At 39.9% G+C, this 18,944-nt stretch overlaps 1 protein-coding gene across 4 annotated transcripts in view; it reads right to left on the bottom strand.

Moving 5' to 3' along the window:
* The window catches only part of Plcb1 (phospholipase C beta 1), a 680,822-nt gene that overhangs the window by 63,659 nt on the left and 598,219 nt on the right, over positions 1-18,944 (bottom strand). For 2 of the 4 annotated variants that reach the window (XM_031372014.1, XM_031372015.1), the window contains exon 32: positions 9,260-9,377. The exons of the other annotated variants lie outside the window; for them this stretch is intronic. In XM_031372014.1, the coding sequence (XP_031227874.1) occupies positions 9,279-9,377 (99 nt within the window). In that variant the 3' untranslated portion in view covers positions 9,260-9,278. The remainder of the gene's footprint in view (positions 1-9,259; positions 9,378-18,944) is intronic. 4 annotated transcript variants of the gene reach the window in all.

Raw genomic sequence — 18,944 nt, 5'->3', positions numbered from 1 at the left:
CCATATGGATACCTTTTTACTTGCTTCTAGGCTTCAGGTAGCACATTAAGAATGTCATTTACCATTACTGGGGCATACAGTATTTCCCAGTCCTCCTGAGACACACAGGATGTGGAGAGCTATGAACCAGTCAAGACTTTTTTCCAGTTTGTGGCCCAGAGAAGCATGCCTCCCATTCTATTTTCTCCCCTTTTCCCTTACACATCCAAGTCTATAGATGGAAGGCCTGGGCTCTCTTCATTCTCTATTCATTGTCCCTGGCACCACTGTCTTTGCATAAATAGTAAGACTGGTCTCTCAAGCTGGCTTCTGGGCCGAAATGCTCTTAAAGAACTCAGAGAAATATCTTGCAATCCTATTTTTCAGGATGTGTATTCCATCACTGAGAACCGTCCTTTTTAGGAGCTTCATCCTTCCCTAGAAGAACTCCTCCTCAGGTGAAAAGCTACAACTTATGATGGGAAGAAAACCAATAATTCATTATGTATAAAATGCTTCCCCTCCACTATGAGATGGAATGGATTCTAACTGCTGGAACTAACATTAGCCTCCTAGTGGGTGGTAGATGCTTTCACAGAGCAGCCAGGCAGGCATGGAGCTTCATGCTGCAGGAGATCATGTTGTAAATACTGTCAGCTGAAGGCACCAAATAGCAAAACAAACAACCTAGCATTCAGGTGGTGTCTTCAGGGGTGGTTGAACTTATATTTTATGATAGTCCTGCGTATATACTCACTAAGATATTGTCCATGGAGAGAAAAGCTCTCCTGACTACCACGAAGGTAGATGAAAACATCTTCCCTGGTCTTTTCTTTACTTACCATCTCATTTATTTCCTCATGTCAAACTACACTCAACTATAAATTACAAGGACTTACTAACTTCTTGGCCTCTGGGTGTCCTTCTTATTATATTCTCCCATTATTCTTGTAGAACTCAGCTTCCTTCAGTCTAAACTTTGAGAAGCAGGTCAGATGAGCTGTCTTTCATTGCTTGCCTCCTCCTGATCCTCCCAGTGTCGTCTAGACCCCATTTTTACTGTTCACTGATTACTCAAAATTAATGAAACTCCTGACCACTTCCTGGCTCCAGAACCCAAGGAACAGCCTTCTGGGGCTCTAGTTTGAGAAAGTCAATCACATTTTCAGAGCAGGAAACTTGGCCCGAGTGTCAGCGGTGGGATACTTGGAGAGTGACAGATAGGGTTGTGACAGGGGCAGCTTTATTGTACAAGCCATCTCTCTGGCAACTTGTCCCACCTCGCTGTGGACCCTGCTACTGTGTGTTCCACCAAGACAGGCTCAGTGAATGCTGAGCAGAAGCTAGTGGTGCATTCTGTTACTTCTTAGCCTCCAGAAGTGTCAGCTGAATAAACTGTTCTCCACCAGTTAGCCACTCTGGAAGAGCATGTTGTAGCAGCAGAAGGCATACTGACAGAGCAGTTTCAGACACAGTGAGCAGCTTTCTCCGTGATGACGTAGGCGTTTCCTCTTCTTACCCTGCTACTCTAGATTCCCCCCCCCCACCGTCTAGACCCTCCCTATGTCTTGCCTTTCTATTTTCTTTTTTTTTTTGTCATATTTTTAATGTTCCTTTTTTCCCCAAAATATATCAAGGATTTTATGCATCCCAACATATAAATTTGGGTAGATCTGGGATCCTCACTCTCCCCTTTCCCCATCAGTACTTTAAGCGTACAAATCTCACTTGGAGAAAATTCCTTTTTTTTTTTTTTTTTTGGTTCTTCAAGACAGGGCTTCTTTGTATAGCTCTGGCTGTCCTGGAACTTACTCTGTAGTCCAGGCTGGCCTCAAACTCAGAAATCAGCCTGTCTCTGCCTCCCAAGTGCTAAGATTAAAGGCATGTGCCACCACTGCCCAGCAAATCTCACTTGGAGAAAGGATACAAATTTTAAATAATTTCTGCTTGAATCCCTCCACCTGTACATACTTCAAGAAGTATTATAATGACACCAGAAATCATAAACAGGGCTCTACCCAGAAAACACATACATTGCAGTGTTATTCTCAAGAACAGGGCCAGGATGGGCCAGCTAGTGCTGCCAATTGTTCGTACAGAACTTGGAAGAAGTCATTTTAACTTCCAGCTCCTCACATTTTTAGGGCTCACAAGTGTGACTTAGCCATAGCTTCGGATAGAGGTGGAGGATGAACTCTTCTAGATGTAAACTCATTTTTCAAAGTCTGTACAACTCTGGACTTGCTAGAAGACGATGTAGAAGGGTGAGATTGGAGAGATATGCTTCCCACAAGAAAGTCATTTTATCCCCCAAACGACTTCTTCCCTTAGGATCTATTCAGCTTCACTTACTGCCACTTTATTAAGACTTTTAGAAGATTGAAACAGAAACAGCACATTCTATAAAATGAACTGGGAAAGTGTTGGCTTGGCATCAGCTGCCAGCAAGTTGAGTCTCTGCAATGGGAGGACTGTTAACGTGATGGCTGAGGCAATTTTTATATAGACATGTTGACTGGGCTACAGAACCGTTTTCAAGACTGAACTTATGTTTTAGGGGACTCTTGTTTTCCCCAAAGTAGTACCTTCTGGTTACCTGGGAGAAGAGTGTTTGAAAAGATACTAGAGCCTCTCCCTGTTGTGGGATGAAATGCATGTGAAAAGTACTATGATTCCATAAGAAATCTTGTTTTGTCTATAATGAATGGGTGCTATGGTTTGAATGTAATTTGTCCTTTTTGAAACGCATAGTGAGATCTAATCTCCACTATGAGTTATTAAGAAGCAGAATAAGGTGAGACATTTAAGAGGAGATTAGGGGTCTGCCTTAATGAATGGCTTAATGAACACATGTTTCTTAAGAAAACAAAACAGGCTTGCTATAAATGCCTGTTCCCTTTCTCTCACCATGTGATGCCATTTGCTTCCTTGGAACTCTGCCAGCAAGAAAGTCATCATCTGATGTGGCCTCTGGACCTCAGATCAGAACCAGGAGCTGCAATAAGCCTCTTACCAGCTCATGTAGCCATTGTATTGTGTTATGAACAACAGAAGTAGATTACAAGAGGGATTAATCATCTTTCTTCAGTGGCAAGCTCCAGCGGGAACTCTGTATAAATTCAGGGAAAACCCTGTGCCAGAAAACCATAGAGTTCAAGCCAGTGGTGTGCTGGCACGTGTGTAACAAGGGGCTTTCCTAGAAGAAAAAGTGTCCTATTCATAGAGCTTAGTATTTCTTGCGGTATACGTTCTTGTACAATAGTCCCACTTTAAACAATCAAATAGACGATTTTGCACAAGGGTTGGGAGAAAATACTGTTATAGCCACCATACAGATCTCAAATGTAAAAATATAGGTTGATAATGATGAAAACTTTTAAATAATTAGTAAGTGCTGACTTTAGGGTATTAGGTATTTTTTTCTTTTTCTTTTTTGGTTTTATGAGACAGAGTTTCTCTGTGTATCCCTGGCTGTCCTGGAACTCACTCTGTAGACCAGGCTGCCGTATTTTTTTTCTGTGTTAATTTATTTATTTCTAAATTTATTCAGTGAAAAATAACAATAGCCATATTTAACAACCAAAACAAAAATCACTGGAAAAATTAAAAATAGACTTTAGTATGATGGCTTGTCCTCAAAGAATACAAGGAAATTACTGCTCACTTAATAATACGTAATATACTTGATTTGTGTGAAATTGGTATGTTGGTTTAAGTGTTTTTACACTTGTCAATGTTCTAGCATGTGCTATTTATAGATACATAACTCTAAAAGAATGACTTAAGTTATCAGAAGCTACAGAGGTGACAGTTTGACTTGCATGTAAACAATACATTTCCTTTTCTATGAAAAGTAAATCACAGGGAAGACATCTGTTTATTGAATGATGTGTGATACCATCTAAACTGTGCCATCTTGAATTCTCATACTGAAGTCCTGGTTCTCAGGATTGTAACTATATTTGGGATGAAGGGAAACAGACAGCAGGGGACATGCCCTGTGTTTGCACCAAAGCAAGGTCATGTGATGACACTGGGGAGTCTTTATTCCCAAGCCAGGAAGAAAAGTAGCATGCAAAACCATCTCCACAGATTCCTTGATTTTAGAGTTCCAGACCCCTCAACAAGGAGAAATCATTTGTTCTTTAAGTTCTATTCTGTGGTATTTTGTAACAGAATCCCAAGCCCATAGATATAACACAAACAATGAGACTGTACCTGGCTCGACAATACCAACATGATGCTCATATCTAGGGCTTTTTCTAAAGCTGGGATTATTACCTTCTGTCTGTTCTTCTGTCTCAGATGTCAACTTGGTCCTCTGCGTCTCAATTCAAACTTTGCCATCTTGGAGATGCCTCCCACTGTTTTGGTTTTCTCAAGTAGCTGCTTGTTCTCTCCCCTTATGAGCAACTTTCATTGTTTGTTGTTTTGAACTTGTGGTGATTTTCCTGCCTCAGCCTTCTGAGTGCTGGGAGGTTATTGGTCAAGCCACCATGTTTAGTTTACAAACACCTTTTTATAATGATAGTAGTAGTACATATTGCCAATGCAAATTCTCTGTAGGCAGATGGCCTACACACTGGAAATTAAGCACATACCTGATAAGTCAAAAACTGCACTAACCACTCAGACCCTCAAATCTTTCATTACCTGAAGAAAGTCCTGTTGTACCCTACACCATGGTAGACAATCACCCCCTGGATACAAGCAGCCAGTCACCATTTTATTTTCCCAGTTGAACAGTCAAAGCCTGTTATGTAGTAGGCATCTTTTAGTTGAATTAATGAAGGTAAACAATGGACAATGTTCACCTAACTTTAGCTATGTAAAGGAATCATAGTTCCCATGGGCCAGAAAACTAAGTAAAGACACCCAAACTTTTTACTATCGATGGGTACAAAACTGAAAACAAGCTATTTTCATTTTTTCAAGGATGAGAACACCAATATACATCAAGATATAATTATAGACTTAGAGGAGCACTATCGATTCTAATTTATTTTTCTAGGCCATCAAGGCTCCATTGCTCTACCAGTGACCCTATGGACTCATTAAATCTTTCAGCGTAATATTTATGCAGCTGTTTAATGAGTCCTCCAACATCTTCAGTTCTCTGAATCTCATGCCTATTATTTTAGAGGTAAACGTCTGACTTTAATTAATCATATCCTTCATGGACTCAAAGGAGATCACAGAAAGGTTCCAGAACTTTCTGTTGGTGAAAAGGTTCTTTGTTTCCACATTTAAAGATCTTCAAAGACACACACTGAAGCTTAGAGGACCCTTTAAATGTTTAGAGATCCTTACTCTCAGAGAAATTCCTTTATTTCTTGCTTAAATCTTTCTAAATGTAACCCAAAGCACTTGCATTGCCTCTGTTGTCAGAGAAAAAGAGTGGGGTGAGGGGTCATACCCTCCAGAGAAGCCCATTCTTGCAGTGTGAGTGATGCTTAAATACAATCTAGGAGATGTCTCTCTCTCAAGATGGTCTTTAGCTTTTCTAGTATCCTCAAGGGGGAAACTAGGGTATAATAAATGTAACTTCAAAGGATATATGAAAGCCAATTGCTTAACAAATAAAACTAGGCCCATAGCAAAGCCTAGATACTAGCCCCTTGTAGACATTATCTCCTAGTATACACCAGCCCCTTACATACTAGCTCCTAGTACAAACTAGCCCCTTTCTAGTATACTTCAGAAGAAATCTTAATTATCAAGGGTACTTATAGAGTGCTGGGGATGCAGCAGATTTTACCAAGGAGAGTGAGATGCCAAGGGAGGCAAATCCATTTGGTCTCTGGTTTGAAGTCAGTACCTACATACATAATGTTAAATGTGAGTACTAGTGGCGGTAGGTGGGAGGATGGTCCTTAACCCTCTCATACCTCAGGTTCCTCAAGTGTACCCCATAGAGAATAAGAAGATAGCACCAGCGATGTCCTCAGAAGGTCTTGATAACAGTGCATGCTGGATAGATGCTATTATTAGGATAAAATCTAATACATTTTATTGCTGGTAGCTGACTTTTAATACGCCAAATCATAGAGGAGCTGTGTGTTCTATTAGTTGGTGTTCCCTGCTGGTAATGTCTAGAGAACAGCACTTAATAAGTACTTGTCATTAACATGAATTTTTCCCAAGGTAATGTCTTCAGTATTTTGGGGGAATGGGTCATTTAATAGATTCTTAACTTTTTAAAAGGTTCGTTTTATTTGAATTATGTTGATTATGATTATATGTGAGTGGTGTGCCGTTGGAATCCAGAAGAAGATGTCAGACCGTTTGCAGGCAGAGTTTAAGGCCGTTGCGAGCTGCTTGACATCTTGGATGCTGGGAGCTGAATTTGGGTCCTCTGTCAGAGCAGTGAGCTTTCCTAACTGCTGAGCCCTCTCTCCAGCTCTCCTCCACCTAGGCTTCCTATCTAATGATTTACATCCACACAAAAGGAGCAAGCGCTTTACTTAGAAGTTTGCTCAACAGTTATTTTTCACTATTAAAAAGAGATTTTACAGGGCTGGTGAGATGGCTCAGCGGGGAAGAGCACCGACTGTCCTTCGGAAGGTCATGAGTTCAAATCCCAGCAACCACATGGTGGCTCACAACCACCCGTAATGAGATCTGATGCCCTCTTCTGGTGCGTCTGAAGACAGCTACAGTGTACTTACATATAATAAATAAATAAATCTAAAAAAAAAAAAGAGAGATTTTACAAGGATTATTAGAAGTCTGGTTTACGTCTTCAGCTCCACCTATTGATCTCCAGCTCATAACCAGCAGTGTACTTTTTCATTAATGATGGAAGTGTGCACTCACAAATTTAAAAACATGAACTTCGGCTATTGCATACGAGTACTCCTGGGACCCAGCCTCTTCTATATATCGCAAGCTGTGTATACTACTAGCTTTAATTAATTTGCTCATTTTCTAGTTGGTATGTGAAAAAAAAAACATTTTGGGAAAATTAAAATTGGAACAAAAGTTGACTTTTTATATACTGTTATATAAGAACATTTTGTATTTTTTTAACTATAAAATACTATAATTGGTTTTTTTTTTTTCTGGTTTAGCAGTGAGACCTAATTTTCACGAGCAGTGTGAGGTTGGTTTATTTTTACATCACTCTTTGTCTCTGAGCAGGAGCAAACTAACAATGTGATTAAAGATTTTTTTGGAAGTCCAGGTATTATGGGAATAATCTTTTAACTGATAAATCATTTTGGCTCTCTGTTTATTTGGTTAGTTGTTTAGTTGCTGTGTGCCAGGCTGGAAGGTCAGTTATTATTCTGAAGGGAATGAAGCTGTAAATGAGGCCATCAGAAGCCGACTGGAATACTAGGATAGAACATAGCTTGCATAGTCCCTATGCATTTGCTTTGAAAATAAAGCTCAAGTCCTGCATTTTTAGGGTCACTGTCATTTGTAACTTTTGAGAGAATCCAGAGTTCTAATCATTACATAAAATGTCTCATTATGGCTCTCAAAATAAAGCCAGTGAGATGGTTCAGCTGCTGAAGACACTGGCTGCCATGGCAGACCTGAGTTTGCTCCCTGGGACTCGTAGGGTAGAAGGAAATAATCAACTCCTGCAGGCAGTCCTCTGACCTCCACACAAAGCTGTGGTGCCTTCCTTTCATGAAAAGAAGTAAACCACCAGTCAGCAACAAACCCACAAGAGCCTTATCATTCAGATCCAAATGAGGAAGGTGTTTCTAAATTCCCTTTGGGGGGTGCCTGTACAAGATGGAAATCTGGGTAAGGCAGAGTTCCTCTTCCCCAGGCATGAGCTCTATCATTGGGTCATGTTGGTACAATCACCGATGAAAGGGTGCAGTTGGAATCAGAACCAGGATCTAATTTTGCCCTCAAATGCTCTCTGTCTCTCTCTGTGTATTTCTGTTTCTGTCTGACCATCATCTCTGTCTCTGTGTCTGTCTGTCTGTCTCTTTCTCCCTACCTCACTGAGAGAAACTAATGATATCCAAAGGCCAAGTCCATGATTAGATAAAAACAAAATTCAAGTTTAGAGGCAGCTTACAGCTTTTTCTGTATGCTTAAGGCAGGATGTAGGAATGTTCTAGAACTCTGGCAGTCACATCATAGTCATAGAAAATGAGGGTCATCTGGTTAGAAAGGCAGATTCATCTACCCAACTAGACCTCTTGGATCAGGATATATGCTTAACAGGATGCCCAAGTAATTCACCAGAGCACTAAGATTTGTTCAGCACCAAAAGAATCTTGGTATTAAAAAAGATTATTTTAAATATTTTTTAATCTATCAATCCCCAGTTACAGTATTTCTATGGATTATAGTACAGTATTTCAGTACAGGCACATAGCATGTGTATATAACGTCAAAACGATTGGTGTACCCATTACTTCAAACATACCATAGGGTGTGTGTGTGTGTGTGTGTGTGTGTGTGTGTGTGTGTGTATTCAAAATCCTCTCTACTAATTATATTGTTGGTCATAATTAACAAGGCTACTGTGCTATTAGAAGTTTGACTTCTTCTTCTTCTTTTTTTTTTTAATCACAAGGATATCTCATGTCTCCTCCCAAACGCACACCTTCTGGAATGGCACAGACCAGGTTTCAGATTAGTTTAAGGAATGCAATAGATTGCTACAACACAAGTGCAAGCTAAAGTCCTCTGTTCAAAGTTCAATCCTGTAGTTTACGCCAGTCTCTCCCTGATGCTGACACAGCATCCCTGCTGCAGGGGTCCGATTTAGTGCTCTTGCTTCTACGACGTCAGGGCTGTGAACTGCCCTCTTAACTCCAAATGCCATGCGGTAATAAAATTAACCTTGTAGAATTTTTACAAGGAATACTATGGTATAGAGTGGAATGGGTTAAGATTCCCTGAGAGACTGCTTTTGTGCTCTTGGGGTGGGGGCTGTATGGAGAAGGGGGTTAGTGGGACTCACTGGAAAATATACTTTCAGGCTGGGAAGAAGAGATGAAGAGCAAGAAAGAAAAAAAAAAGCAAGATTAAAAAGGGAAGCTAATTTTGTACACAGAAGTGAATGGAAGAAAAAGGAGGAAAGAATGGGAGTTTATGTTGGTTGGAAAGAATGCAAAGATGGAGAGAGCAATACCAGAGAGGTACAGGAGTGGCCAAGGAAGGCGTTCCAGATGTGCTGGAAACTCCACAGGAAACAGAAGGGACTGTGGAGGAAGAAAAGTGAAGACCAACCAGACAAGTCCACACTGCCTGCATAGGGCATGGCCACATACCACCCTTCTCTCAAAAGGGCCCTCCCACCCAGTCCTACCTGGCTAGAAGGACGGTGCTCACCACTTGAGAGCTTGAGGGTTGGGGGGAGTAAAGTTGGGGGGAACAGAGGGATCCTCATGGCAACCTTCCGACAAGACTGAGGAGGAGCCTTCCCCCTGTGTGGAGAAAAAGGGAGGCTGTCATTTCTCTGTCAAGGAAATGGCTTTCTGAGTCACCTGGTGTTTCAGACTTAGGCCTGGGTGGTCCCTTGATGTGCCAGTTTAACACCCCTTCCTCCCTCAGCACCTGCAGGGTGGCATGGGAACCAGCCTGCCAAAAACACAGTGGTACTGCTAATTGGCTTCCTGGCTTTCCCCCCATCCTCTCCAGGGATTAGATGCTGAATGTGAAGACAACTTGTATATCCCACTATATCAAGAGTCCTGAGAAAAGATGATATTGATTGACAGCTTTTCACTGGGATGAGTCGATCCAATGAGTTGAGTTTTAATGCTCCACTTTTCACTTGTAAAGAGAGAACGTTTTTAAATGCAGTTAATTTAAATATCTCTCTATGTAAATAAAAAAGAGTCAAAAATCCTTACTGGAACTTCCTTCAGTAGCATATAGCCATGTTGAGGTTACAATGGTTCATGAATAAATTAGCATGCAAACTAATGAGCTGTTTTATATTAAAAATTAATTTAAGATATTTACTGAACAGGAAGAATGTGACAGGCATTGTTCTTGGGTATTTAGAGTGCTTGGGCAACAGCAACCACAAGTAGAGAAAACAGAAGAAGATCATGTCCCCTTGCAGCTTGTCTGTCCCCTACTGGGGAAAGACAATCAGACTTAGGAAAGAAGTCTATGACTGAATGAGGAGTGACTCAGTACAGTGAAGCACAGACTAGAGCATAAAGGAAAAAAAAGGGTCAGAAATGGAAGTCATTGTGGTATACACATTTCAGATTTTTTTTTTTCATCTTTATGTATTTATGTGTTTTTACCTCAGTGTATGTCTGGACACCATGTTTGTGCCCAGCTACCACACAGACCAGAAGAGTGTATTGGGTTCCCTGGAACTGGGGTTACAAACAGATGTGGGCTGTGACTTAAGTCTGGGTCCTCTGGAAAAGGAGCAAATGTTTTTAACAATCTCTCCAATCTTGGCAGGTTCAAATGTAAACAGAGTGATCACAGAAAGCCTCCTCAAGATCAGTGATTTGAGAGAGACTTGCAATCCAGGAGGAGTTGTTCACTAAATTCTTGGGACATGAGGAAACAATCTACAGCAGTGGGATAGGCTGTTGGGGCGCAGTAAAAATGTCAATACAGCCCGAGCAATGGTAGATCCAAGCAGAAAGAAAGAAGGGATTCAGAATGAAAGGGCTCGATCTTGTGAACCTTTATTGTGAGACAGAGGCTATCAAAAAGGCCTCAATTTAATGGCTGACTCTTGCTGCCAAGATAGGACTAGGCTATGACTGTCACACAGCTCTAGGAAAACCATTTTAAAATCCAAGTGACATGGCCATGTTGTCCTTAGCCAAGGAGAGTAGACGGAACAATTACTTGATGTCTTAATACATTATGCCCCCGACAAATCCTAGGGGCCTCTGATTCCATCTACATTCCATCTACATCAAAGAATGGTAAGTGAGATGCTCTTTGACCCTTTCAGTTAGAAATTCTAACACTTCCTTGTCATACGGTGACATTCATTTAATGATAGAATAAGCACTGAAGACTTGTGCCAAGTAGTTTTTGCTTACATAAGATGTATGAATAGGACCCCCATGGTTGACTGCCTAGACCAATATTTTTGAGGCACAACCCAAGAAATAGAGAAAGTAACTCAGTGTTAACTGCTGTTTTCCTGTGTTGAGCAGAAGTCTCTGCAGTTTTCTCAGCACAGAGCCATACACTGGCCCTTTTAGGAAAACCTTTCTTTCAGTCCCCACATTTTGATTTATCAAGGACTTGAAGACTCTTAAGATCTACTATCTTTGGATAAATGGTTAAACGTCTTTCTTGATTTGAATTTCACCATATTCCCCCTCAAAAGGCCAAAGGCTTGAATAAAATAATGTAATGGTTTTCAGATATCAATTATATTTTTATATATTTTGCTTTAAAGGTATTTACAATATGTGTATTGATATTGTTAATTGTCCCACTTATCACAAAGGAGGATTTGAAAATTAGAGATGTATTGAGAATTTAAAATCCAGTTAGTAGTAGAGAAATGCAGGCAAATCATGCACCATGTCATGAACGTAGGACAGGAAATGGAGAGAAATCACCAAGCTCCCTTCCCTGAGTATGCAAAGGTTTTTGTTTGTGTGTAAAACCGTGGAAACATGGAACATACCAGTAAGTTCTTGATGTTAAATTAGTGTTTACTGAGGAGACCTAGAACCATAACTCAAGACCATCTACTTAGCAGGTAGAGTGAATTCCCTCTGGAGTCTCTGTGTTCTGCGCAGTATAACTAACTGCATACTCCCACATCACCTCCTTTCTAGGCAGGGAAAATCCAGAAAAAAGATAGAAAGCAAGTAAAGATTTAAACCTTAGTGAGTGAGTAGGATAGAGTCAATGCACTAGACAGAGAATTAAAAACAAAAACAAAAACAAAAAACCAGGGAAGCACAGAACAAAAAGATGAAAAAATAAAAACCCTAAAGTTAAGGGAGAAAAGATGGAGTAAGAGTATATTTGGCATGAGAACACACACACATATAACACATGCAGACATATACAATACACAAATGTGCATGCACACACACGTACACACACTTGCACACAGAATAAAATCCTGCCAGTTAAGGAAAACACTGGGAAGAGGAAGCCATTGTTTGCTACCATGGCAGCTGAGAGTTCTGGCAGAAAAGATGAAGTTATCTGTCTGGCCACTTCAAACACACAGACACATTATAGAGTTATCTGTCTGGACATTTCAAACACACAGATACATTATAGAGTTATTTGTCTGACTACTTCAAACACACAGATACATTAGACAGTTATCTATCTGGCCATTTCAAACACAGAACCATTAGAGTTATCTGTCTGGCCATTTCAAACACACAGATACATTACAGAGTTATCTTTCAGGCCATTTCAATTACACAAATACATTAAAGTAATCTGTCTGGCTACTTCAAACACACACAGGCACATTAAAGAGTTATCTGTCTGACCACTTTAAACACACAAATACATTATAGAGTTATCTGTCTGGCCATTTTGAACATAGACACATTATAGAAACAGTGTGTAAGATACAAAAAGAAACCCCAAACCAAAAAAACTATAAAAGAAGTCAAAGAAAAGAAATACAAATTATGTCTGAAGAACTACACTAACAGATGCAGGACAGCAGCAGAATTTTGTCCCCAGTGAACTACCAAAAAGTAACTGCCATCACAAAATTCTATACCCAGTGAAAGTATCATTGCAGAGGGAAGATGATGTGGATTTTTGTCCACATTTTCAAGGTTTCTTTGTTTGTTTTACATGAGTACACTGTAGCTGTCTTGAGACACACCAGAAGAGGGCATTATAGATAGTGGTGAGCCATCAGGTACTTGCTGGGAATTGAACTCAAGACCTCTGGAAGAGCAGTTAGTGCTCTTAAATGCTGAGTTATCTCTCTAGTACCTTTGTCCACATTTTGTGTTTAATGTTCAGAAAGGAAGGCTGTGAGTGTGTGCTTAAACTGAATGAACAACAATGGCTCAGCGTGCACCAGTCTCCCGTGAGTTTAAAACTCCTTATGGTCATCGCATGCCATTACCTTTTTCAGTGTCTTCAGTAAGGACATCTAAACACAGGGGACAGTGTAAAATGAGACAGATGCTTTGCTAGAGCCTTTGTTCTCACTCAAGGAACCTCTCACTGTGTACCCGTGTCTAACACTGTTGGCAGTTTTACTGTATTTTAGAGTATTGCTCAGTGATTTTGAGGCTTTTTTTTTTTATTAAAATTTATTCTAAGTTTAAAACATCTTTATAATCACAACAGGTCTCAAAAATAAGTTGAGATTGGACAAAGGGAAACTCATATGGCCCCAAATTCCCTGGTATCTTCCCAAAGGAGCATAAACATGTCTCAGTTTTTTGTTCAAGAAACTAAAGAATAACCATATTTTCCTTCTAAGAAGACAATACTTTGCCTGCCTAGGTAAAAATAAAAAAAAAAAAAAAAAACCTCATTTAAAACAGATATAATCAACCTACTGTGTGGGTTAATTTGACAAGTGAAGCGTGGCCAAAGGCTGCTGGCTCCCACTCAGGAGTTTGGGTTCTTCCACGAGGAATTTTAATTGATACTGTCGGGGAAGATCCATTCTTGTCCACCAAATAGCAAAGATTAGAGGAGGTACGAATGAATTAGTAGAATAAATGTCTAACTTTAGATCCTCAAGTTAAGCCTTTCCACATGAATAGCAGGGCAAATGTCAGTTGCATCCACGGTTACATCTCAAAGACCAGCAGTGGTTTCTAGCATGATTGACTTCATACCAGAGATGAGTCACTCACCCTGCCACAGAGATGTCAGAGGAGAAATAAGGAAAATCAGTCTATATTCTTCTGGTTGAGAAAAGAGGAGGGGCAGGGTAGGAATGGAGGGGCAGTAGCTACATGATTAAATGTGTTTCAGAAATAAACAAAAATGCCCTAAGGCTTCCTGGAATTCTCTCTCAATGATGAGCTAAATTAAAACAGAAAACCTATGGCCTACGAAACACCAAAGACAAATTAAGTGTCAGACTAAAAAAATAAAAATAAATTACAAATTTATCGACTGTTTTTTTGAGGTCAGGCAGACAGTTCATTAAAAAGCACTGTCAAAAGACAATTCCTGTAACAAGGGCCGTTAGCCACCGAGTGATCAATATACATTGGGATATTTGCAACGGATTAAGGGCAACGTGCTAAAATAATCCTCTTTCAAATGTAAAGGAATAAGAGAAGAATGTCCTGTGTACCATCATAACTTGTAGTTGTTGAAGTCCACACTGGCCATGGCTGCTCGATATTGGCAGCTGAGCTTTTGAATTACTTCCAACATGTTTTGTATACATTAATTCTTTCTTACTGGCTTGGCAAACTCAGGTATAGAAATCCCAAGGAAAGCAATTATGTCATCAAGTTGGGAGCCTGGACAGTGTTCTTGCAAGCATCTTCCAGATTCTGTGGTTGAAGTTTGCAAAAATATGTATCTTAGACACAATTGAAGGCATACATTTAAGGGCTCAGTGAAGCAGTTGACTGCCAGGAAACATGTATCTAAATATTTCTCTGGAACTGAGAATTCTGTTGAAAAGGAAATGAATGTCTATTACGAATGCCTATTGTTTATAACTTAATAAGTCTCAGTGGGACTCGCAATGGGCAACTTGCTCTCATATCAAATCAAGGGTCAAAATATTTATTTCTTGTGTAAATTGCCTCTGAGGATCACACACCTGCATTTTATTTATCTAGTTTTTTGCAATGCTTTCAGAAGTTACATGACAAAAGGACAGACACAGTGTGCTCAATTAGAATGAAGACCCAGAACAAATTCCACCTATTCCAAGAGTCTGCTACCTGTTGCCATGTGGGGCAGTCCAAATTAAGCTTTCACACTGGGAACATCATCTGCTCCCCATCAAACAGGGACTGTGAAGACTGAATATGCTGCTTCTGAGGAACCACATATTCTCCTTTCAATGTTCTATTGCAGGTTACTAAGAACAAGGGGGAAGCTCTATTTTGTCTGATCCCTTCAAGGCAATTTGTTCCCTACAGGGCCAGTAAAATGTATTGCCACTAAAGTACTGCTGGCTTTTACCAACTGGTGGTTTGAATTTCTTTCTTATGCTAAATTTTAAGGCTTCTTTTACTTTTAACAGACAAGAATCTGTTTATCAACATAGAAGAAAGTTATACAGGTAAGTCTAGAGTTCAGAACATCCCCCAAAATAGTAGATAAGGACAAAAGCATGCTCTAAAAAGAGCTTTCTCCATGTTAAGACCATGAGTATGGATGACAGCATGTGCCTATTGCACATAAATGAAGCAGATGAAAGGGGTTGAATTATTACGCTCAATAATATGCAGAATGGCACTGAAGAAGGAGGAGAGATGCTATATAGTGGTATCTTTGTATAAGCAAATGATTGTGCATCATCAGGTTCTACTTAGAATGTTTTCCTGCCCTGCTTTTTGAGAAGGACTGCTGTATTTCAGAGCTGACAGTGACATTTGGGCATGTTTTCATGTGAAGGTTGCTGGCTATATAGTCAGCTCCAGTTGTTTGTCAAAAACTCAGGACAGTTCATAAATTTCTAGATGTCATAAAGCCAGTGTGCCTTGCCATCGTTCTTAACTGACTTGGTGAGCCTGTTTCATAGCTACTATTGATGGATTTTGTCTCCCTGAGTTTTTCCTCTTTACTTTGGTTGCTGCCCTGATTAATTTTGGTCATAACTAGTGTCAAGCTCGGAAAGCTTGAAGAGGGATGATTTCAAAGGCAGTGCTAGTGTTTTTCTGGTCCACATCCCACAGTCAGAGGCACACAGCAGTCTTCTCAGTCATCCTGGTCTTTCCTAACCTACACTTGTTTTGGTTAGGTGTTTTGGTGTCTACGTTTGTATCCTACACTTGATCTTCCCATTTCCCTCCACTGATTATCATGACCACTTGCAGGTCTAGACCCTTAGAGGCCCATGAGTAAATGCTCGGCCTATGGCACCAGTGCTATAAGGGGTTCGAGAAACCTTTAAGTAGTAAGGCCTGGTTAAGCATGGCACCTTACATACCTTTAATCAATAATGAGGAGGCAGAGGCAGGAGGACCATGGTGATATTAAGATGATGTAAACTGCATAATAACCCTGTCTCAATTTATCTTTTTTAAAAAGTGCATCCAGTGGGAAGAAATCAGCTTAGAGGGAATTAGCCCCTGAAGAAAACGTTCGGACTCTGGTCTGTTCTTTCTGTTTCTGACTTCTGGTTGCCAAGCATAAACATGGTTCCTCCACCATGTGCTATCTCTATGACCTGGGGTGCTATGAAAGGCCCAGTGGAATAGGGCCAAACAACAGGAACTAACATGTCTGAGCTCATGAGCCAAAACAAACCTTTTCTCTTTTTAACTTAATTGTTTCAGGTATTGTGTCACAGTGGCAGAAAGCTTTTGTTATTGTGTTTTTTTCATTTGCTATACATCTTACAATATTAACACATGTGATTTGTTTTGTTTTGTTTTGCTTCTTTTTTGTTGGACACAGGGTCTTATATAAACTGCTTCAAGCCTGATATGTAGCCAAGGATGACCTATAAAACTCCTGATCCTCCTGCTTTCTCCTGCCAAGTGCTGGGATTATAGATGTGAGCTACTATGGCTGGCTTCACGTGTACTTTCTTATTTTATTATCAAAGCAATGGCTCTGAAAACACACTCTTAAGCTCCAAAGAACACACTTCAACAAATGATTTAGCTTGACATGAAACCAACAGTTTTCAAGGGCTTCCTTCAAATCTGCTTACAACAAGATGGCCATAAGAACACTGTCAAGATGAAGGAACAAATTTATCACAGTACTTTGTTACACTAAGAAATAAAGACAAGAGAATGACTTAGAATTCTAAGGATTTCGAATTCTAAAGTCTAAATTCTAAATTCTTAATTCTAAAGGATTTAGATCCTTTCTAAGAACACAAGAAATAAAGAATAAAAGCTGCTAAATATACAGTTGTAGTATAAACTGCTCACCACCCCCAATTACTATTTATTCACTATTCAATGAGAAAGCATCAATTTTGTTTAGGTTTCTGGTGACTGTAAAACCAAGAAGCTGAATGCCTCCCACCTTTGTGAATGAATCTTAGGCACTCTAAGCCAATCATGAATATTATGCCTTCTTTCTTGGGATTTGTTTAGGAATTAGAATGTGACTCCATTATAGCATCATAGCAGACAAATCTATTTTATGGGGGTAGTGTGGTAAGAGGCCATCCTGAAAGGTTTTCATCACTACTATGAAGGGAATAAACTGAGGATCTTTTCTGTTCTGATTTTGAATGGTACTACATAGGTGCTAAGGCAGGGGGGCTTGGTAGCCATCTTTCACTGACTTTAAAGGCTGGGGACAGCAAGCAGCAACAATGAAATTCTAAAAAATTGTGATTATTAATGATATTGCTGAGTCACTAAACTAGCTACCCAACTCTAGAACTGACTACCCACCCCTAGGAGTGACCAGCTATCCCTAGAAATGGCTACCCATCCTCAGAACTGGCTGCCCACTTGATGTGGTTTGAATGAGAAATGTCTCCTTTAGGTTCATGTATTTGAATTCTTGATCCCAGCAGGTAGCACGGTTTAGGTAGATTATGGAACTTTGAGGACATGGAACATTGCTGGTGGAGGCACATCACTGGAGGTGATCTTTCTCTGCTTCCTGCCTGTGGGTAGAGATATACTCATCCAGTTTCCTGCTCTGACAACCAGCTCCCCTGTCTCCCTTCCGTTTACATACTCTCTCCCACATTTCTCTCTCTCTGTAATGCTAAACCAAAACAAACCTTTCTACGAGTTGCCTTTGGTCATGGTGCTTTATCACAACAGAAAAACAACTAATACACTATCTACTCTATGCCTGGAACTGTCCTCCCACCCCTAGAATTATGACACAGACTCAAACAGTAATAATGCCATTTATTAAGTTGGCACTGTTTAAGACAATTATTTATTTAGTTCGCTAGAAATGTGGCCTCACTATATAAGCTAGATGAACCATGAGCTCTTAGTTTTCCAGCCTTCATTTCCCAAGTTAATGGGATTATATATGCATTTGAGCATGCCCAGCAGGTTGAAATTGATTTTCTGTACTCTGGTAGGTAAATTGCCAAAAGCTATTAGCCATTTTAATGTTTGGTTGTATACAGTGAAGAAGTTCTAAGGTGCTTCTAGAGGAACTAACTTAATTTGATTTCATTTACGATGACATAGGACAGTCACATATGTGGTAGTGTATATCTAAACTCCTAGCGCGGGGTTGGGGAGGGGGAACCTGAAGGTGAAGAAACCTGAGTTTACATATAGATGTGTGTGGGCATGTGCACAAGCACACACACACACGCACACACACACACACACACACACACACACACACACAGACACACACTGAGGACTAGGAAGCTCAGTCAGTAAAGTTCTTACCTTGCGAACATGAGGACTGAGTTCAACCTGCACAATTTACACACATATGTATGGTGCCAGGCCATTATTATCCCAGTTCTAGAGAGGGAAAGGCAGATGGATCCTGGGTCCCTAGCCAGTCAGCCTAGTCTACTTGGAAAGTTTCAGGCTAATGTGAGACCTTAACTCAAACAATAAATGTGGATACCACCTAAGGAATTATCCATTGGCCTCTACATCACACACACATGTGCACCTACACACATGTGAATAAATGTACATACAGCATTTATGAATTACTTAAAGTAAATTGTGTAACTTTAAAATATATGCATTGTATTTTATGTATGGCTAAAATATTTACAATGCTGAACACATACATACTCAAAAAGCAAAACAAAACTGAAAATATTATTAGTTGTAAATAAGAGTTCTTAGAAAACTGGCTATGAGATTCACCACAAACAAATTTTATTACACCAGAATACAAAGGGGTGACAAATTCAACTTCAGATGCTAAACTCGAAACTGTAGGGTCTGAATATA

Source organism: Mastomys coucha, unplaced genomic scaffold (genome assembly GCF_008632895.1).
Source record: "Mastomys coucha isolate ucsf_1 unplaced genomic scaffold, UCSF_Mcou_1 pScaffold15, whole genome shotgun sequence".
Lineage (NCBI taxonomy): Eukaryota > Metazoa > Chordata > Mammalia > Rodentia > Muridae > Mastomys > Mastomys coucha.
This window is presented reverse-complemented; position numbering and strand designations above follow the sequence as displayed.